This window comes from Camarhynchus parvulus, chromosome 1 (assembly GCF_901933205.1).
Source record: "Camarhynchus parvulus chromosome 1, STF_HiC, whole genome shotgun sequence".
NCBI lineage: Eukaryota > Metazoa > Chordata > Aves > Passeriformes > Thraupidae > Camarhynchus > Camarhynchus parvulus.
This window is the reverse complement of record NC_044571.1, coordinates 83,170,633-83,193,289: the sequence shown is the minus strand read 5'-3', so window position 1 is coordinate 83,193,289 and position 22,657 is coordinate 83,170,633. Positions and strand designations below refer to the sequence as shown.

The 22,657-nt window shown below is 38.7% G+C and overlaps 1 protein-coding gene across 5 annotated transcripts in view; it reads left to right on the top strand.

The window, feature by feature from the left end:
• PICALM (phosphatidylinositol binding clathrin assembly protein) overlaps positions 1-21,983 on the top strand; it is a 66,429-nt gene extending 44,446 nt beyond the window's left edge. Inside the window, exons 13-21 of one of the 5 annotated variants that reach the window (XM_030962623.1) lie at positions 5,228-5,335; positions 6,203-6,334; positions 6,424-6,454; positions 7,246-7,345; positions 9,100-9,123; positions 11,144-11,203; positions 13,495-13,599; positions 19,590-19,692; positions 20,621-21,983. In XM_030962623.1, the coding sequence (XP_030818483.1) occupies positions 5,228-5,335; positions 6,203-6,334; positions 6,424-6,454; positions 7,246-7,345; positions 9,100-9,123; positions 11,144-11,203; positions 13,495-13,599; positions 19,590-19,682 (653 nt within the window). In that variant the 3' untranslated portion in view covers positions 19,683-19,692; positions 20,621-21,983. Of the gene's footprint in view, positions 1-643; positions 794-5,227; positions 5,336-6,202; positions 6,335-6,423; positions 6,455-7,245; positions 7,346-9,099; positions 9,124-11,143; positions 11,204-13,494; positions 13,600-19,589; positions 19,693-20,620 lie in introns of all 5 variants that reach the window. The other 4 variants (XM_030962658.1, XM_030962631.1, XM_030962640.1 and 1 more) reach the window with 4 other exon arrangements.
• The last annotated feature ends 674 nt before the right edge of the window (positions 21,984-22,657 follow it).

Genomic DNA, 22,657 nt, shown 5'->3' with positions numbered 1-22,657 from the left:
TTTAGTAAGGAACGTTTTCCTCCTTATGGCTTAGGGTCCGTTTTCTGTAAAAGCAGAGCAGTCCTTTGCTTGCTTGCAGGTAACAGCATACCCACAACAAGCTGCTGTTCCTGATGCCCCAGGTACCAAGGAAAGTGCTTATGGTCCTGTATGTTACCTTGGTATAATCATAGCTCTTGAAAATTTTGTGATGCTCAGTAACAGAAAAACCCCTAAACACAATTTAGAGAAAGAGAAGCTCATCTCAGTTGGTTTTGTTCAGGTTTTTAAAGTTGTCTTGGGGATGTTATTGCATTGAATCCTCTCATAGCACCTTGGGTTCTGTAGTGCTGACAGGCGTCCTCTGCTCCAGAGACTTTGCTGCAAATGTCAGGACAAGACTGGCAGAAACAAAAAGTGATGATGTTTAAAGGGGAATAACATAGTTAGTTTCAGTCTAAAACACACTCAGGAAGAAGCACAGTTTATAAGGTGGTGTTATTAATTTAAAAATTAAAAAAGAGGAAATTAGCAGCTGGTATCTGCAGTCCTGGACTACTTGAAAGTGAGATCAATAGCTGGGTCATCCCAAGCTTAGAGATGTCAGGAGAAAACTAAATCCGTCTCCCTTTTCTTCTTTCTCTTGCTCTCTGGAATTGAACAGATCCTTTTTCTGCTACTGTTGATAGTGTTGATGATGCCATTCCAAACCTAAATCCTTTCCTTACAAAAACTAACGATGCTGCTCATCTGTCTGTGTCTTCTGATGTATCTACTTTCACCAGTAGGACACCCACACATGAAATATTTGTTGGTAAAGTACCATTTTAAACTAATTTCTTATTTCCTAAAAATTTTATCATTATTTTAGTTTCTAAAATATATTTTTTGCAGCCTTTCAGAAAATAAAAGCTGGTCATTTGGGGCTGGTTTTTTGCTATGTTAGAATTTGATTTAGTAGCTCTACAATAAAAATGGTGTTAAAATCCTTTCTTGGCTGCCTAGATGAGATTCTAACCTGATGTAAAGAAACAGAGCAGTTGCTTGAGTGCAGTTTTAGAGTCTCTTGTACTTGGAAATTTTAAGGTAAAATGCTGCATATGCCTGAGACGGAGAAGAAAATGCTGTTACTTTCTTCCTCAGATTGAAATGCTCTTTTTAAACAAATTAGTCTAATCTGATTTTTTTGATAGTTGATATTTTTTTTCCCCAGTCATGTAGTCATTAACAAAGCTGATAAAGTCATGCACATATTGATACATAATCTACTCAGGCTATGGGGCAATACCTATGGGGCAATAAACTAATAACTCACCTGTTAAAAGCTGTTCGTATTTTACTTTGGAGATGGTTCAGCATGGCTGTCTCACTAGAGTCCTTCCAACATTTGTGTTGGTGCAGTTCTAGAGTAATAATTTAATTACTTTTCAATATGAAGATTTAGTTTGTTTTCGTAGATGAAAAACCCCTTAATTACATGTCAGTTCTGTTAAACAAAGCAAGTTTAAAGACAGTTGTACATCACAGGCTGTATTTATGCTGGTTGAACCTCACTAGAATTGGTCAAAGAAAAATACTGACTATTAGAACAAAGAGGGATTTTTAATACCTCTGCTACTTGTTAACAGAGGTAAAACAAAGGGATTATCTCTTTAAAGATATTCAAACTACCTATACTTTGTCAGCTTAACTAACTAGTTTCCTAGCCTGTTTGTCTTTATTGGAAAGACAAAACAGGAAAGATAAATATATCTTTAAATATAAAAAAAATAACTTTAGTTGGTACTGCTATGTGATAATCTGTCTTTTCCATGCTCCAATGAAAGTGTTATGGTTCATGTAAATATAGAATGATGATTTGAAATACAGCTGGGGTTTTTTTTGTTGTTGTTGTTGTTTTTTTTAATAGGATGGTTATTTAGTCAGGTTAGTTTTCTCTGTCTAACTTGTTCTGCAGTCACATGAAAAGTTGCAGCAATACAGAGCTGTGAACAAGGACCCTGGTGGGCTTTTGTGGTGCTTGCTGGTCTTTGCAGTATTTATCACATGACTGCTCTGAAGTCACTGGAAATGGTTGGCATTGATTTACATTCCCTTCCAGTGTCTCTGCTCTCAGGATATATCTAGAATCAGAGGGTGACCTCCTTACAGATTCATGTGGGACATGTGGATGCAGTTTTAGTTGTAGCATGATCAAGGTGCTACAATAATGTGAATGTGGGTTTAAAATAACTCTTTCTGGTTCTTTAGATCATTACAATCCATTTACTCAACTAAATCCCTTTGTGGCAAGCAAATATGAATATACTTCAGGTATAAGAAAAATGCCTTGAAGCTTTTACACTCATTTCCTCCAAGGGTGTAAAACATGGCATTTGATTGGAAAAAAAGATCCTAATATAGCTGTTCCTTGGAAACTGTGCTTTCCCCTTTTGTGTTAGAGATTGTGTAAACTTGTTTCTTACAGTCTGTCTGATGTGTATTGATTTCATTCCATTGGTTCTATGTTATTAGACTATATGTGGATTTACAGACTGATGTGAAATTAAAGTTTTGAATAGCAGTGTATCTTGGTTCTCTTTCTGTAACTCTCCCTCTTCTCCTTTCCTGGCTTTCTCTCTTGTGTGATACTCCTTATCAGATTCTTTTTGTGGTCCTCAAGCTTATCCTAACGCTTCTCATTTCCGCAATGAGCCTTCTTCTGTAGCTGGTCTATTTGGAGGTAGGTAATGGGATGCAGCCTTACCACACACACAGAAGTTTGAATTGTTGTGTGCCTAGAACTAGTAGGCATGCTGCTGACTACGGAAGTGCCTTGTTGTAGTGGCTCCAATTAAAATTCATGTGCTTGTGGCAGGTGTGTGGTCACGAATGGTATGAATTTTTTCAGTTTCTGCCAAACTAAGGCTTTAGTCTAAACATGAAATGAGTATCTCCCCATTTCAGGATCTCTCGTAGTTTACTTGTTGCTACATACCACACAAAAGACATGCATGTTTATAAGTAGCTTCTCATCTTGCTCTACCTCATTGTTTTTAAGATAAAGGGATTGGGATGTTCGTGCTGCTTATGGCGATTTTGTTGATATATTACTCTTAAACAGTGCACTAAACTAGTATTAAGCTTTGCAACAGAAGAGGAGAAAGAGGTCTCTGCTGCACTGAAGTACTGGCTAATCATTTGTGCAGCTGTGTCACGTCTGTGTAGTAACCCCATACTGGTTCTGATTCTGGAACATCATCCTGTTAGTTGCTAGAGAGACTATGGGCTGTGACCGGTTATAATCTGTCCAAACCAGGTTGAGCAGGGTATGTAAACATTGCTGCAGTGCAAAGCTTAGGCATACCTTCAGTAAATGGTTTGTGGAAGGCTTAGTTCTTAAAAGCCCCATAAAGTCACATTTTGGTTTAGTATCTTTGCATAATAAAAATCAGTGAGTGTCATTTAGCAGAAGTTAAATGCTACAAATTACTGTGTTCCCTTTGTTCCTTATTAAAAAAAGCAGGATTATTAGTTTCTGTCAAGTCTTGATGCTCAAAGAAGCTCCATTAAAATACGGACCTTTGCATTGCACCTTTCAAAATATCTTTGTTAAACAAACTGCCCTGAGTTGGTGGTTGATATCAAGAGTAGGATTTGATCTTTCTCAGGGGCTGATTCAAAGGAGTCCTGTATCTTGTTTTGTCTTGGAGATGGTCTCATCTTAGTTTCATAAAAGTTGAAACTTCTAAAATGTGAGAGAAGGCAACTCAGCTTGTTTTGGTTGAGGCTGATTGCTAAAGCAGAAATATGAGCTATTGTAAGTCAAGTTTTCTATTGGTACAGGCACGGTTTTAAGAGTTGCAGGACATCCCATCAAAGGAATTCCCATCTGAAGTTCAGAGTCTCTGAAATGGCTTGTTACAGCTTGATGGTATACATGTCATAAAGATACTCATTTTGGTTTGTTGATTATTTACTCTCTCTTTTCCCACATTACTGCTTCCCATGTTTTGCTGTATGCAGTTTACTTTGATTTATTTTTCATGAAAATTACATTGTCTAAATTTTAGTCATGAAGTTAGGAGTCTTATGTTCCTTTAAGACAAAAAGAAACAGATAATCCAAATTTTCTTTTTTTTCTCTGAAGCTTATGTTCAAAAATAACATCCTGTAGTTACTAATTGTTTTAGGTGAAATGTGACTTATTTCTGAAAAACAGTGAGATTGAAATGACGTGCTGTCCCAGCAAGCAAAATGGAATCCAAGAAGTTTTCTTTTTCAGTTATTTTTACCCACTGCAGTGTTTTACTGCTGTAGTAGTTGTGATCCTTTCATTTCTCCATGTCATCATACTTTTTGCTAGAAACCAAAAGAGCTAATTTTCAAGGTGGCTTCGCTTTTTTTTTGATGCTTTTCATATAAAGCAGTGATTACTTCTGTTACTGCCTGAATACCAAGGTGTTGCACATGCACGGGCTTGTGTGTGATCATATATAACATTAAAAAATACTACAAACAAATGGCTATTACCTTCTTTATTACTGAATAATTGACTTATGCTGCTGAACATCACATGCAATGCTTCATGCTGCAATAAAATTTGTAGAACACTACAGACACGTGGAAGACGAAGTAAGTTTAGACAGCACTAGGAGCTGAAATGTGACTGTACGTCCCCATATCTTGCCATAATTTCTAGAAATTTGACTGAAAAACATGGTCAGCTGCAAAATGTGTGTCCACCAGTCACTAAGAGCTATGAAAATTATTTATATTAAGTGTGTCTCATCAAAGGCATTACTAGTTCAGGCACCTCGGGATGGTTTGGATGGTTTGAACTCCAGTTGTAGCTAAGAGAATTGCTGGATTAATATAAACTGTGGAGGAATAATCTTCAGTCAAATAATCTTGAAACAGATTCCACACTAGCCAGCTTCTTTTCCTGGAGAAGCATTGTGACTTTTTCCTCAGTAATTTTATTGTAAACATATGGTAAAAGAATAAGGAAGGTGTTCAGAGATGAAGTAATTGCAAGGGGACTGTCTTTTATGGCCTGTTAAATTTTTGAGACAAAATCTTTCTTTGGACGAGTAACTTTGAATAAAGACCAAATAAACTGCTCAGTGTAAGGGTGTAATCTGGGCTTTTGAGGTATTTCTTGTATTTCTGTAGTGCTGAGATATTTATTTGGCTTGTCTTGCATAAAGGTGGATTTATGGGAAATGCTGTATAAAAGCATAAAATTTCTTTCTTTTTTTCCCCACAGGGTTCACTCCATCTCCTGTTGCTCAGCCACAGCCATCAGCTGGCCTTAATGTTGACTTTGAGTCTGTGTTTGGAAACAAATCTTCTAATGTTGTCCCAGATTCTGGTGGTAAGACACTTGCTAAAATAAATAACATATATCCTTTCCTTTAATTTATTTTAGTCTTGAGGTATAAATCTCTTAATATGTATTTACTTACACTACTGGGATAGAGTTTCAGATGAAGAAAAGAAAGCTGATTTTAAAAGGTCAATAACAGCATTAATCAAATAATTTTTCTTTACAGGCTATTTCTACACTCTACTGAAATGTTTACACTGATTTCCCTCACTTAAATATTTTGTACGTTAAAACTTCACACAGTGAACAGCCTTTTTTATATGCTGTGAGCTGAAATTAAGTCTGTATTTGTAGAGTGTGGCTGGAGGAGGTAAAATTACATCTTCATTTTATACATTTGCAGCATGGTTTTTGGCACTCCTTTGCCTCCTCTTTTGACATTAAGATTGCTTCAGAAAATGATCAGTCAATACAGTTAATTTGGATTGAAGTCATAGTGCTCCTTCTGTTCTTTTTAGCGTCTGGAAAATAGGTATTTTCTGATCTTTTGCATTAGACTCTTGACATCAGATTTTTTTTCCTACGCCATTGATTTTGCTAAAAGCAAATAGATGTTTTTGTAAGATTGAAACACTTTCTATATTTTTTTTGTTTTACGTTTTGACTGCTTTACAGTCACTTTGAATCCATTCCATGTAAAATTGTCCCATAGGTTAAACCACTGAACTGAAATCTTATTTCTGTCGTAAATGTCTTTTTTATCAAGAGGCATAATAAGTTTATCCTTCCTGTATAGGATAGCATCACCAGGTTAGATTTGGATTTTAGCCATTGTCCTGACTTTGCTGTCGAATTGAATGTCATGACATTTGTGGGAGGCCTGTGATTCAAATCAATTATGTTTCTCATTCCAAGGCTTTGATGAACTCGGTGGTCTCCTAAAACCAACAGTGGCCTCTCAAAACCAGTGTCTTCCAGTTGCCAAAGTACCGCCTAATAAATTAGTGTCGGATGATCTGGATTCATCTTTAGCCAATCTTGTAGGCAGTAAGTATGGAACCACTAACATGTAAATACTTAGTGATTTCTTTTAAACAAACAGAATTTCAGTAGTCTCTTTTTCTCCCTTGTGACAGATTTGGGCATTGGAAATGGAACTACTAAAAAGTGAGTATGTTTAACAGAAGTTGAGCATTCGGATTTTCATGATAGTAAATTTTCATGAATGTGCATGTTGAAACCTGTGCATACCAACATATAATGTTAGCCTTCAGAGCACATGTGGGATATACTAGGTGTAATGAATTGTTGAGAGCTATTGGAAGGTGACTGTAAACTGAGTGGCAGTGACAATGATAGCAACAGGCAAGGTGTCCTGTCTCTGATTCCTTTCAGACTTCAGGTATATTAAAAAAAATAGTTCATCAAAATGTTTCTTTGTAGTTGCTGCTGGTAGTCGTAGCACTCCTTAAATGCTTGGTATGACCTGAGTGTGAGCAGAGCGGTTTTAAAGATTATGAAACTGCAACCTCGGTCTTGAGGCTGACCTTTAGACCAGTGAATTCTGAAGCAGGGTATGTGTATTTGAGGGTAATGAACATCAGCTCTAGCAGCAAAGCCATGAAATGGAATTGGCAAATTTCGAGTTTTTTGGGACCATCTGTGCCAACTCTGAAATCATGCAAAATCTAATATGCTGTCTTGAAATGTTACTCAAATGTCTTGCCCTGGGTCAGATACACTAACTTACCTATTCTGGGCAAGTTGATTGAGATGCTGAGGGGGCTCATTTTTCTGAGCCAAAACATGTTGTCATGAAATTTTTTACCAACTCCTTTGCTAAATGAGCTTCATTAATAAAGAAGCCTCATTCCCAAGTGGAAATGGTGTTTACCTGAGGAAGTTTTTTAAGAAAGTCCAATGTTTTCTAACAATTTTTAAAAAAAATTTATTTGAAGTGATGTAAACTGGACTCAGCCAGGTGAAAAGAAACTAACAGGTGGTTCCAACTGGCAACCCAAGATTGCACCTACAACTGCGTGGAACGCTCCAACATTGGTAAGCAAATGCTCGTTTTAAAATAGTGAGTTCCCTGCAATTTAGGTCTGCAGGGTGATGTATAATGGATGAATTTGAAAATGGTCTATAGTTGCAGTAAAAGGGTGATAGAAGATTGAAGTAGTGGTCTGCTGGAGCTGTGTGCTACTGGGATTTGTTTTTCTTGGCTGTGTGATTCTAGAAAACAGTTTGTGATATGACGTGCAGGTTTAGCACCAACTTCAGTAGGGTTTGAGCGCCTCTCTCTTGGGAGGTAGGGCTTTCTGGGTTTCACTCAATGGACTTTTCAAGTGCTTATTGAGACAGGACAGGGGTCAGTGGCTGTGAACTAACAGAGGTCAGGTTTAGATTAGATATGAGGAAGAAATTCTTTACTTTGAAGGTGCTGAGGCACTGGCAGAGGTTTCCCAGAGAAGCTGTGAATGCCCCAGTCCCTGGAAGTGTTCAAGGCCAGGCTGGATGGGGCTTTGAGCAGCCTGGTCTAGTGGAAGGTGTCCCTGTCCACAGCAGGGGGGTTCAAACTAGGTCATCATCAAAGTACTTTCCAGTGCAAAGCATTCTATGAGTTTATCACATAAAACTCTGAATTCCAAGGAGTGAGGAGGCATTTGACAGTCTAGTAAAGTGTGAATGTGTCCTTCGGGTGCACTTACAGGTGCATTTACATCATTACATTGTAACTTGGCCTGCTCTGAGGTGGGAACTGGCCCCATGGTACTTGCAGAGGTGTCTATGGCTACAGCTTTATTAATGTACATAACTACTGCTTTCCCGGCCTGGTGTGTGCACTTGCTTTTAATCCGTGTCAGTTTTGATGAGCAAGTTCATGTCTATTTTAACAGATAGTATTGGCAAGGATTTTGGGGTATCAGTGTAGGGGGAGGGCTTTTAATTACATGTTAAGGCTTTACAGAAGTAGTTTTCACAACGTTCACAGAACATTTTTGCATGTGAATCCTACTCACCCTTTCACCAATGACCTGGAGAGGTGTACATGGACAGAGCAGGTAACAAACAGCCCTCAAGGATTTATTGCTTCTGATTCTGACTGGGGGAGGTTGAATTTGCAGTGCAGTAATGCAGCATTGTGGATTTGGAAAGATAGAACTTGTCTCCCTGGATCTGCCATCTCTTCCCTACCAGGTGTCCCCTATCAAGTCCTGCATTTATTTAGGGAGAAATATGTTTGTGGATCTTACTGGAGGATGTGTAGATATTGAAGAAATTGTAACTACTTACCTGTGTTAATGACTAGTGGTTTGAGTTTACCTGTGTGCTTGAATCTGTTTAATAACTCATGTCTTATATCTACATCTTGTGATGATAAGTCATTACAATTAACAATTTTTACTATTGAGAGATACTGTTGAGACACTTCTTGTGAAACTGTTCTATAAACATAAAAAAGTTGAAAAAGAAATAATGTGAGGGGGGGAAAAAGCTTTGTTTTCCTCTGCTGGTCCATTTATTGTGGAGTTGCTGCTGCTTGCTAATTAAATATGCTTTTGAAAATCTTTGATGAAAAAGGCATATACCAAATAAATGGACTCTGCAAACCAGTGTGAAACCTAGTACCAATGACAGTATCACAAGTGTGTTGTCTCAGTGAATGACTTGAATTACAAGAATGTGTTGGAGTAAACATTTATTGTATTTGTGAACTAAAATGCTATCTGTGTATATTCTGTTGTGTAAGTATTTGCTTCTAATCCAGTGTTATTGCATTATGTAATTGTTCTCCCTGGGAAATACAGAATGGCATGCATTTTCCACAATACGTAAGTGAAACAACCCACAGCCTTTTTGCAATCGACTGGCATGCTGATATTAACCACTGCTGTTGCAGAATCTCATAACCTCCTCGCTATTTACACATTTCTCATTTGAAAATCTTTGGTGTGCCAAAAATTGAGCTTTTCCTAGCATACACAAACTTCATAGGTGGTGTGCAGGCTCTTGAATCGAATGATGGCATGGGAAATACCAAGATTATTTTTCCTTGCTTTAAACTGTACCATCTGCTGCCAGAGAGCTGGGGTGTGTGTCTGTGCTGCCTTTAATGCATTTGGTGGATTCTGAATGAAGATAAAAATATTGTGTTTGAATAACTGCATGAAACCTCACAGGCTTCTGTTATACATGGCACTTGATCCACATTTATGGTAGATTTTGATTTTTAAATTTTTTTTAAGTGGGGAGAGACCAATATGTCATGAATACTCATATGAAGAAAGAAAATTAATGCAGATCATTTACAGAGGACAAGAAATAACCTGTGCTTGCTCTCTGAGGAATGCAGGCTTTCATTTCAAAGGACTTTTTTCTTTATGTCAACAGTAATATTGGTCTTTCCCTGTACTTTGTTTTAATTCCAGGGTAACTCTGTAACTAAAGGGTGGTAGGTCCATATTTGAGCACTCAACAATAAGTTTATTCAGCATGTTTGTGTAGGTGTGTGTACACAAGCAAAAAAAACAAAAACAAAAACTTGTAATTTTCAGGATAGCTTTGCCTGCTGTGTGAAATATATGGCAAATATGTTGTCCAGATGATTTTCTGTCTGTTCTCATGGCAATTGAAATGCCAGTTGCGCTGGCTCTACTATATAAGAAAAAGCAGCTGATTCCTTAGAACTGAATTCAGAAGCAGCTTTCCTGATGCCCTGTTCCTGATGAAACAATTTATCTGCTTTAATTAATGTAATATGATTAATGGTTTATGATTTGCCTCTTTTCTGTAGCAGTAATGTTTTGTGTACCAAGAAATGCTTATGGTGTTTGTCTTGAATAGAAATCCCCACAGCAAAAATATGAAAATTACTGGTTTTTTTCTAAAAGGGTAGACTAACAGGAGCTGGAGTGGATAGACAGCAAGTTATCTAAATATCTGTAAGCACCAGTTTAGTCTGGAAAAAAATCCAACTTTTTGTCCTTAAAACAGTTAATACTAATTTAGAAAGTGGATCATAAACTGTAGAATAAAGAATATGGCTAAGAGATTAAGAGCTGTCTTTATTTAAATTTCTAAGAGTTATCAGCTGTTTTTCTACCTATATATTGCCAAGCTGTTTACAAAACAGAAGTTCGCCCCAGTTTTGACAGCAGTTGTGCTGTACCTTCATAAATGTACAGTAAGCACATCAGGGTAATAAATGTATCTGCCAAGTACTAAGAGGACTTTTAGCAAGTTCAAATGCAGTGAATGGAGTGAGTGAGGGAGAGGGAGTGCAAACTGGCAATTCCTGTGAGAGTCTAATTTATATCAAAGCCTGCTAGGAGAATCCTCATAATGTGTTCATCCTGGCTAAAGAGAACTCCTCTAAGTGTCAGCAGAAGCAGTGGTAATTGGGTCTTTTGGTCTTTCAAATTCTCTCTTAAGACTCATTGTGTACCATTACTTTTGATACTGAAATATAAGTATATACTACATGGGATTAAAAATGTGCTTCTGCTTCATAAATATTTTCTCTCAAACTTCTCTGAGTCTTCTTGTACTGTGTTCTCTAAATAGGATGTTGAGAGAGTGGTACTTGCAGTTTAGTTCAACAGCCAGAATCCTAACATGATAAAAGCAAATACATTATTAAAGATTTGCCAAGATGGCCCATAAACTTTAGCTTAGGTATTGTACTCCATCTGAAATAATTAAGATACACTCTTAACACCAGACTGCAAATCCTATTTATTCTTTGCTATGTTCATAATAAGCTGAGTGCTGCAGGTGATTCTTAGAAAACAATGTGTTAGAGTATGCAGCTGATGTCTTCTCCTCTCAGTTCACCACTGTTTCTCACACCAGGCACCCCCTGTAATGGCCTATCCTGCCACAACGCCAACAGGAATGATGGGCTATGTGATGGTGAGTGCAATTCCTACAGCTCCAACCAGGCACATGCTGTATTGTTGTTTGATTGCTTATAGTTTGGTAGCTCTTGTTTTCCTGAACTGTTCTACTGAAGACTGAATTTCAACTCCCATTCCTCACCAAATTATTAACTTCTGGTTTTCTGAACCACTTACATGCTGTTTGTCTGAACTTAAGTCTGCCCTTCCTCACTTCACTTGTTTTATTCATAAACTTCTTAAAATGGAAATAGATCATGTTTAAGGTCCCTTCCAACCCAAACCATTCTGGGATTCTGTGAAAATTACACAGTATCTGTTCTTGGTGGTCCTTATTGGCATGGAAATAAGTTTAGCATACAAGTAAGTTTATTGCGTCAATATAAATATCTGCTTTCAGAACAGAAATGTTTTCTTTGTGAAGTGAAGCCTTCCTTAAATACCTCCTGCTGAGGTTTGGAAGCAACAATCTGTGATGCTTAATGCTACAGCAGCGCAAGTTTGTGACACTGCAATATGGTGTGGTTTTGGTTGAGAATTGGATCTGTTAGTGACACACCAGTGCCTCAAGGCTTTTGACATAAACCTGACCTTCCTGCTTTTTGCTTTGCAAATTTTTGTTCTTATCTTAAATTTTAAAATACTTCTGAAATTATATGCCTTAGCTCTTTTTATATGATTTTGATGCAGCACAGCTTTCCTGGGTGAATAAAAGGCAAGAAAACTTCCTTCAAGCAGTTTTTCTATTAAATGCTCACAGATTAAAGGAAACAAAAAATTCAAATCTTTCATCATATAACCGAATTAGTTTAATGACTTATAACTTATATACACTCAGTAAGTGAACTACAGAAGTGTCCAGCTATATTTTTGAGGGTCTCTTGGGAGAGTATCATATATCATCATATTCCCTATTTCTTATCCATGAACTTCCATGTTCTTGGTCAAATTCTTATGCTTAAACTAACATCAGTATGGATTCAAACTTGATCTACACAACTTTGCCCCTATGGTACTAGCAGCATTTTCATGGTTATTTTGAGTCAGCAGCATATGTAGTGTACAAGAAGTAATCTTGCTCGTGTTACATTGGTGTGTTATGTTTAATTGTGGGGTTTAAATGCCAATGTGAAATAGAAACTGGAGTTAAGGAGACAGAACTCAGTTACCCTGGCTTGCTGCTGCTTGTTCAAACATGTCCAGTATCTGAGCAGGTGGGTGAGGTGGGCCATTACAGAATGACCAGTGGGCTCCGCGGTACATCCTGAAATCTTCCCTGGCTCATTTAAACTTTACTCAGGACATTTACCATCAGGAATATCTGAAATGTTGACTCATTTCACAGCCCTTGCTGTTAAACCTTTTAGTTTTTCATAAAAGCAATAGTGGGGACCAGAGTTCTGAGGATGGTCCTGTCTAAGTGCAGGCTTTTCCCTTATGTTTCTATATGCAAGCTTGCTGGGACGGGCAGGTTGTTTAGTACTGTAGCACAGTGCCTGGGCATTCCCTGGCTGCTGCTTCCTTTGTCTTGGGCCAGCAGTTGTTCAGTTGTTCTTATATTTTTTTTTAATAGGGTATTTTCATTAGGGTCAGTTTATTGAATAGGTTCACCCTGTGATTGCCCAAACAGCTGGTTGGCATGATAGAAGGAGTACCACCACCACCAGGATTAGTCAGGGAAAAGCTGCTTGGTGTGGGGATTGCTTCAGTAGGACTGCTGCTGGCTGTCAACCCAAGCCTGAGGGGAATGCCAAAAGCAGTGCCAGAGATGGGCATCTGTGTTAAATATAACCTGACTTGTAAGACCATTAATACCCATTAAATTTGTAATTTGGCTCAGCTGGAATGTTGGTAACACTTTGACTCTGATTACATAATGACTTAACATTAATTGCACATACGGCTCTCAGTTTTAAATTTTGTCCTGAGCTCTGTCAGCACTGCACTGCTGTCTGTAAAACTGTGTTTGTGCTGTCAGAGGCAGTCAGGGAGGTGCTGTCAGACCTCACGTTTGGGAGCAGAAGGACCAGCACAAATTCTTGTCTAACAAGTGTTTTAGTGCTTCATTCAGATCTTTGCAGCAAGAGATTGAATGGCTCGGTTGTTATTGAGAAAAATTCCTTGGAAAGGCTCTAATGTTCCTTTCTGGTAACCTTTATTTGCAGAATATTGTAGAAGGATCTCACATGGTTGCATATCTCACATATGACCAAGACTTTTCACCCATTTGCCGTTTTCCTTTATCTCCTTAAATACTTGAATTGTATTAATGGTGTGTGTGATTTGATGCTGTCTGGGTTTTTTCAGCCATCACAGATGGGAGGCATACCAGTAATGACCCAGCCAACTTTGATATACAGTCAGCCAGTCATGAGACCACCAAACCCCTTTGGCCCTGTACCAGGAGCACAGGTGTGTATATTGAAATGGTTGGTGCTGGGAATGAATTACATAAGGCAGTTTCTTTATAAGTATATTAAATATGTTAATTTTATACACAGATATAATTAATATCTCTTATTTGTGTTGGGCAAATTATTGCACAAGTTCATGGAAAGCTTGCTTCCTATCTGCTTGTATCCATGTTGACAGCAGCAAGTTTGTGTTACCGAACCAAAGAGGATAGGTCTTTTTCAGGCATTGTTTTTCTGGGAATCTGACAATGACAAAGAATAGCAAAAGCTGATGTCTGTGCCCTTTGCCGAAGATGAGCTTTTTCCCCAAAGTTATTTTCCATGCTGCTTTACCCTTAGAGTGTGTTTATGTGAGATTGGCTATTACAGCTTTTTCTTGAGTATACATGTCACTGTTCTTTTCCCTGTTACATTTGAAAGTATTAGATTATAAAGTACCCAAAGTACAGGGTGTGTGCTTGTATTACAGCATTTTGCAGGGGCCAGACAGGGTGTGTGTAGCCTTTTATGCCCATGACTGGATTGCATGGGTTTGAAAGAATTGTGGCATCAAACTTGGTGAAAACTCAACCCACCACCCCATCGTTGGTCCTGACCACCTCAGTGGTCAGAGGCACATGGCACATCCATCTAGTTTTAACCATAGTCTCCAGTGGGCTTTGTGTTCTTCCATGACTTTGCAGGAGACTGCATTTGCAGCATAGTGAAGATGTGCAATAGCAATACTGATCTACCTGGCCTTTACCTGTTAAGTGCTACCTTAGGTGGAGTGTTCCTTAAATCCCCTGGTTATCTGTTTCTCAGGATGTGTTGTGTCCAGGTTGATTACCTAACCTGCTGGACTGAGTGTGTCAAAGGGCCACTCTGAACTAACTGCATCAATACTGGACTTAAATACATACCTGTTATTGATTTGCTTTACTGTTTGTTTTACAAATATCTGTCACTGGGAAATTTCTGTCTGAACTCACTTTTATAACCCAATAGGCATCTTAAGAGAGGTTTTTCTTAATGGTAAGAAAAACATTTTAAAAAGTAGGAGGAAGAGGGGATGGATACCCTGACCACTTTCATACTATTTTTGGAAAATTCTGATATCATTAAGACTTTGTATTTGTGAACTGCAGTTAAAGGCAGAGCCAAGTTTAACTGGCAGACTGAAGCTCCAGGATTAAGTGTGGATTTTGCTCACCTATCACATGTCTCTTTTTCAAAGTTCACTCTGCACATCAGACCTTCTATTAGAAAAATGAAATATATTGTGCCTGTATTTTGATCTTACTATAAAGAACTCTGTTTCTATAGGTGAATGTTTAAAAGCATTCATGTATGACTTCACCTAGGTATAGGTTGGTGTAACTGCAGTGTTTGGGACTAGACTGTGGAGGGGAGAGAATTCAGCAGTAAGCTGGAACTAAAAAGAGCCTCAAGCATTTTCCAGTGCCTCAGTCTGATCCTTTTATGAGTAGGATTCTGCTGTGTGCTCCCAGTGGGCTGTATGCCCATTGTCTTCTTCAAAATACGGCCTTATTAATAGGGTTTTTTTTTCTAAATAATCTTCTTTTAAATGCTTTATCTGAAAGAGATGCTGTTAGCTATCTTTAGCTAGAAAGAAATCTTTAGCAGTTCTCAAATGGCTTTATCTTAGACTTCTGAGACCTGCTTTGCACCTTCACTGTCACATAAGTGATTTGGTATTTTTCACATGGATTTTATACCATTTCAAGAGGACAAATAGTGTTTATGACAGTTTTTAAATATTGACCAAGTAAAAGGATCCTCAAGGATAGGAGTTTTCTCTACGTTAAAATACAAAATTGAAATGATCCCAAAAAAAAAAGGCCTGCCTACCCGCCTGATTCAGTTATGAACAGGTAGATGGGTCTGAATAGCTCAGTGAGCCTTTCTGCTTCATTTGACATTGCAGGGCGTAGCCTAGGTTGAATTCCAGCTGGCTGTCAGAACAGGAGAAAGAGGAATTAGTCACAAGTGAGGTGTGTGGAGCTATATTTATTCTCTTACCTGACAATGTTTGGCTCCTGTGAGAATTAATTTCATTGAAAACACACCCTTTGAGTCAGCATTTGCTGTGCCCAAGAAGGGTTTTCCCAAGACACACAGTCTTTGTTGCTGGAAGGTGTCAAGTTTTCAGAAGCCTGATGTCAGTAAAGCATATTAAATGAAACAAGGGCTGCATGTGAGAGCTTCCCCATACACAGCAGAATTTATTAATGTATAGCCACGGAGGGGCATTACACTTTTATCACACTGAATTTACTGTGTGCTGAGTCTTGAGGCTTTTCTGAGAGCATATTTTGCACTTTAAGTTTAGTTAATGCTCTTGTTGTGCCAGAAATAGAAAAAGGAAAGTAAAAGAAACAGAAACGTGTTCTTGGGGTCAGTAAACAAATCTTAAAGAATAAATAATGGTTATCTGAAAGGCACACAGCTATACCCGCCCACATGGATCACTGTAAACACCATTATTCTAATATTGGTTTTGTCCATGGCGTCATCGCTTGCCAAAAACGAAATTGTTTTTCATATTTAATTTAAAGCACCAGATTATATCACCTCCAGTCTCCTGATAGATCTTGGGTGTTGTCTACAGTGAAGAAAGCTAAAGGTACTTAAAAGCATGATGACAGATAAGAAGTTGTTGCCAGTGTTTTTATTGCCAAGTTGTAGTGAGTTGAGAACACACTGGGAAAATAGACATCTTAATGTTGTGCAGTTTCCATATAAATTAAACTGTTGTTCGTAACTTGATACTCTCAAGGATTAGTCTTAATAAATAAGTTTTTTCTATCTCTAGACATACCTCTATTGCTTCTCTTCCGAGTGTTCTCTTTGCATGCTCGCAAATTTTTTCCTAATTGTTGCAGTCAAAAGCAAAGTGGTTCTTAAGGGCAAAATAATTTGAAATAATTGAGAATGAAACTAGAACAGTCACTTCTTTGGAAATCTGAGCACAGAAGGCATTTATAGTTTTGAAAGGTGTATAATTTTTCTTTGAAAATGTTTATCTTGCAGTATTTCCCACCAGAGAAAGAAAATAAGTTTTCATCATGATAAAATAGTGGGCATTACCCACTGCAACTTCTTACATTGTGCTACCCAGAACAGTGAGAATGGTTGGAGTTGTTTGATGACATTGTAGCTGGTGAGGGGGGTGTGTGTGTGTGTGTGTTTGTGTGTGTCTGAGGACGGGGCAGGCTGAATCAGTCGTTCAACCAGAGGGATGGCAGATGTGATACAGTACAGCAGATGCCAAGTGTCCCAGACAAGCCAGATTTGACTGATGCACAGGGGCTGGAATGTGTCTGCCCATCACAAGGCCAGAGTATCCCAATGGCTGTTGTAGTGTTGTGATGGCCAACGTAAAATGGTACAATTAGGACAAATCCGCGTCCCTTCACATGTCACGTGTTCTGGTGTGATGTCCCCAGAAGGTCATAGCCTTAGGAGGGGGAAGCAGATGGGTAGTGCAAAATTTAAGATTTAAAAAAGAATAAAGAAATCACTCCACCCACTGCCAACATCGATGTAAATTGTAACACAGCCAATTGTACATGGCAAGTAGCAGGAATGATCACCTGGGTGATGGAGAATAGGTGAATGTGCAAATGAGTAAGTTGGTTTGGTGGATCTGTTTTGTGGTTGGTTTTTGGCTGGGTGTGGGGGGGTTTGAGGGGTGTTTGAAACTGCAAGAACAGGGTAGAAAGTTCAGGACAGACTTATGCCAGAAAGTAGACCTTAAAGATGCTTGCTTTGGCACGTTACCCCTAAAATATATGGTAAAACAGCTTGACAGACTTGTTTCATGGGAAACCAGAATGTAGCTAATGGTGGCAATCAGCCCAGTGCTCACTTATGGACGGGTTCTTAGGTTTTTCTGTGACTCCAGGGAGCTTTGTCTTTGTTGCAGGCAGTGAGAAGTGCCGGCTGATGCTGGAGGTGAGACTAAGCTGTCTGAGCAGTGCTTTTCACGTCACACCAACTCTGGGCAGCAGGGACACTAAATCCACAGCTCCAGTTAGATCAGCTCTAGAGAAACTGATGGCCAGTGCTGTTGTTTTAAATGCTTCTCCTTAGAAACTGCTAGGAGTGGTCCTGGTGTTCAGATCTATTTATCTAGTAATCTGGAGAGCTGCAATGTAGGAAACTGTCTAACTATACTTCCCATGTATTTTTTTTAGGTCTCCTTTTTAATAATTAGAGGAATTTTGTTAAAATGTGTATTTACTGCAAGTCTTGTCTGAATTTAATTATGGCATCTAGGTAATAGCATTATCAGGTTTTTTCCTCAGATTTTAACTTGAACAGGCTTCCTGACATTTCCCCTGTGTTTTGTTATGTGCTGATGTTGCACAACTGGCCCAAACCTACCAGTCTTCCACACTGCTTTCAAATTGGGATGTTACTTTGGACTTGATATGGGCTGGAGATTTGCCAGCTCAGTGTGATAGAAATCTATGTGACTTCAAGGCATTTGACCATGAAGAGGAAGAATGTTTCCTGAAATCAACTGGCAGCAGCCATTCCTTGCTGAAGTTAGGACTCTGTTGGACCATATCACTAGTGTGCCTATGGTTTTCCGAAGGGAAGTACCAAGTTTAAAGAGGGGAAATTCTGACATCCTGAAACTGCTTCTCAAGCATTTCCCATTCTGTCTCATGACTTTTGCATTATTTATTTATGGTGACTGGATCTGAGTGCCCCATTGGGAGTGGGGTTTCAGGAGGAGATGAAGATTCCAATGCAGATTAAGTATGTACTGAACCTGAAGGACGTCCTCCTTCTCATATGGTTTCCGAAACAGACGTTCATGTGAAAAATTTAAATGTGCAATGGCAATATTTACACTCTGAGCACTTGTGCAAGCAATTCTCATAAGCAGATTTCCTGTCATGCATAGGTTGGCAGATGCCTGGCATTTCCAAAGGAAAAGGTCTTCATGCAATGTTTTTTGCCATGGGCATGGAGTGCAAGTGACTCAGTTCTGAACAAACTTGTTCCAGTGAGGAACCCAAATTGGAGGATGCTGACTTTGATTTATAAGTGCAGAAACATGCATGTTCTACCCAGGGGGAGGGCAAATAGGATTTAATAAAACACCTTTTTTTTTTTTTTTTTTTGGTTAGGAAAAATACTAACACAGAAGGAAAAATAAATCGACAAATAGCAGATACTCCTGCAAGTACAGTCTGCAGATTATTGGTCTTTCCCAGCAGCAGCAGTTGGAATGCCAATATTACCCACCTCTAAGTTATGTGCCTTATATGACCTTGTTTGTAGTGTGCTGCTTTAGGTACATGACTGTAGGATGCCATTTTTATGACTGTACAGACTATCAGTCACAGTCTTCACTTCTCACCTAAAATAGCCACAGTAGCAGTTGAAACTCTCATCTTTTTTCCTTTTTTTTACTTTTTTCTCCTATTCACAGAATGTATCTCGTGTTCTCCTTCTAGGTCCCACATTGAAAATTTTCTATTCTCTGCTATCCAACCTCTTTTTATATGCATCCTATTTTGACAAGAAAAGATGCTGAGAGCTATTCCTTCTGGAGAAACCATCTGGAAAGTTGCCATGCTCTGGCCAGACCCCAGCATCATCTCTCCCTGCCAGGCTGTAGTTTTCCCAGCAAAGCAGGGAGAGGACGAACCTGTTTCACAGAAGTCAGGCTGAATGTTTTGTATCTTCCTTTGAAGAAAGCTGCTGTGAAAGTGTATATCTGCTTGTTTGGCAAATGCCACCAGCGTTTCCCTTCTGGAGGGTCATGTCCAGCTTGTTTCTACATTACACCAACCATTGAAGAGGCTTTGTTTTCCATATGACCAAACACCTTATTTTAATAGTTGACTTCTGCCAAGTGTGCCTCTTAACCTCCCCTTGTCCTTTCATTACACGTTTAGCTTTCATATTCTGTCATTCTGAGACCTTGTTTTCTTTTTCTTTCCCTTTCTCTGTCGTCTTTCTTACTAGCTGTCTGCAGCATCCAGCCCTTCCAGTCAGAGTCCTCACAGAGCCTCAGGAAAGGATCCCTTTGCAGAGCTCTCTCTCCAGGATTTCTTGTAGAACAACTTAGGTATTGTCCATTATTCTGGGGAGATGCTGGTGTTTGTGATATGAAACAAAGAAGTTCTAATTCAAATTTTATCAACATGGCTAGAACTGTTTCTGAAGGAAATAAAACCAAATCTTGTTGAGTTGGAAGCACTGTGGAAGTGAGTTGGAAACTCTTTGTGTTTAACTTCAGCAGTTTACAGGCTGATTGAGTGGTTTTGACTCAGTCCATTGGAAATAGAGCCAGCTCATGTGGTACTTGCTGCAGTTAGGGAGAAGGAACTGATGCTACCTGGTATTACCATTTCATCAGGAAAATGTTCAGAGTTCCCCATTAGCAGCAGAGCCCTGAGTGCTGCTGGCAGGGTGCTCGTGCGCTTCCCGTTGCTTGGCCAGAGAGTTCCCTTCATGCAGGAGGAGGTGCTTGTTTCACATGTGCCAGAGATCCATTTTGGTACAGAGATGCGGTGGAGGAGATGGGTTGGTTTTGACCAGTCAGGGGCAGGTGGGAATTAAATAGTAAAATGAGTGAAAACATGAAAAAGAAATTTGAGAATTCATAGTATAAAGAGAGAGTAGGCTTATTGCATACAGCAGCTGCTTTTCTTTGTGCACTTCTTCTGGTTCAACATGAAAAATGACCCTGAGTTCTCTTCATAATGGTGTTGGTCTGTGTTATGCTGCCGCTGGTGACAATATTGCATGGATAACTAGGTGGGTTTTATTTTTAATGCAGAGCTATTCCAAAGGCTGGTGTTGTTGGAAGAACATCCTGATGGCTTTTGGTTGTTTCCTGGCCCTGATTTTTAAAAAATATTTTATTTCTGATCAAAACTTCAGATCATGGGGTAGCTTGGGCATCAGAAGAATGGAAATTTTTGAAGAAAAAAGGTTTAGAGTGAAGTCCTACTTCTGTTGCATGTTAACCCCAGGGTTTTTCATCTTTCCAGATTCAGTTTATGTAACTGTGTTAGATGGAAGAGAAAGGAACGTTTCCAAAAAGATGTGCTCAGCAGTAAACTCCCACTTCCAGGAAAAAAATGAACTTCAGTCCCTCAAAGTCTCCTCTTCCATTAAGTGATGCAGTGAAATGATGAAGACCAATGAGGGAAGCTGGGACACCTCCATAAGAAGACATCAGTACACAACACAAAGCCAAGAATTGCCATGAATTAAGACCAAGACCTATTTTTGTCCTGGTGACTAACACGTCAATACTCTCAGCTTCTAATAATATCCTTAATTGGTAACATACGCAGAGAAGCCTTTATTCTGGAAATTGATATTGTTGTTTGGAAATGCTGCCTGGATTGGAGATGTGTCCTTTACCGTAACTCAAAACAAGACTCTGGGCAGGGGAGGGTCAAATCCTAACTCTTAATTCTGCAGTTACCTTTTCAGTCCTCACAAATGTAGGCACAGCAGTAATGGAAATTAACTTTTTTTAAAAATTATATATTCAGTTTGCAGTAGACATTCCTTATGTATTATTGTTTGTATTTATTTATGATTATCAATTTAACATTAATATTGTATCAAAAAAAACCTCCTTATGAAAATGAGTATGGATGTATACAGTATGTCTGATTTTTATCCACAAAGAATGAATCTGATTCAGAATGCTTTTCAGCTGACATACAGAGCACTAAATATTTTAAAGGTCTGAATCTAATGAATTCTCAGTATATATGGGAATTAGGGAAGAGCTGTAAAACGCATTAATCCTTATAGTCAATTCTGTGCCTAGGATTTTGCAAAGGAACAGTTAACTGACTAGAAGAAGCACTACATTTTTAATTCAGCATTAGTGCATTGGGAAGGAACTTTATTGCTTTGTGCTTGGCATGTCATTATTTTTACATTTGACATTATAAGGCCTTTCCAAGATGAATGTGAGGAATTGCTTTCATTTTTAAGACTTTCCTTCTTTTCTGTAAAAAAAAATAAATTGAGGTGTTGTGTGTTGGGGGGGAAAGCCTTTTCATTGGGCTCGTTCATGATCATGTACCTTTTAAAAATAAAAAGGGGAAGTAGCTTCCTTACATATGTCTAGTGGGTATTTAGTTCACAAGGAATTCAAGTAGCGCTGTTGATCGGTGCTTTGTGTAAATACACCATAACTTTTGGGTGGAGTGCGGCCTTCAGAAGGATAGTCACTGATACGAAAGCAATTCTGTACATGAATTAAGCATACTTGCTGCATTGTCTCTGCAGATTCTATTTTTGTTTAAAATATTAAAATGTATGTTAGCAAAAATGGGTGGATTTTCAAATAAAATGCAGCTTCCACAGAACTTTTGTTACGGTATGAAAGTCTGAGGTGCTTCTTTTCTTTTTGCTGCTTAAAATGTGCACTGATAATTGCATTGTTTACTTAATAAAATACCAAATGTATTTCATATGTCCATATTGTATTGCAGGAAGTGCAGCACGCTGAACCTGGCTGACATGATCCATGCAGCCTCTTCCCTGGGCTGGTGTCACGGACAGCCTCAGTGGACACCTCAGTGACAAGGTGTCTCCTTCTTCCTGACCTAATGTGATATTTCACCACCTTCTAGTTTTTCTAACTGTTGATGGCAATAAACTTGTACTGTTCATAACTAAGCAAGAAGCATAAATATGTCCCCAAAAATTGTTATTATCTTCCCTAATTTTACAGCGGAAGGTAGTGCTGGAAAAGCTATGAACAGTTTGCTGAGACCACCTTCTGTAATTAGACACAGGAAGAGTTGATAGAAGTGGAACTTTCCTCCTCACAATGACCTGAGGCTTGTCCTGGAGGCCAGGGTATCATAAACTGAGTAGTACAGGTCAGTAGATTTAAAATTTCTTTCTCAAAGCATGAATTAAAAAAAACCCTGAACCAATTACAGAGTATGTAATACACACACCCAGATCTGGGGAGTTTCATACACATTTACTAAAATTTTGCCTACCTACCGCTGGGGCTTTCTGTGTGGGTCGGTTTGCTTGTGGTCAGAATA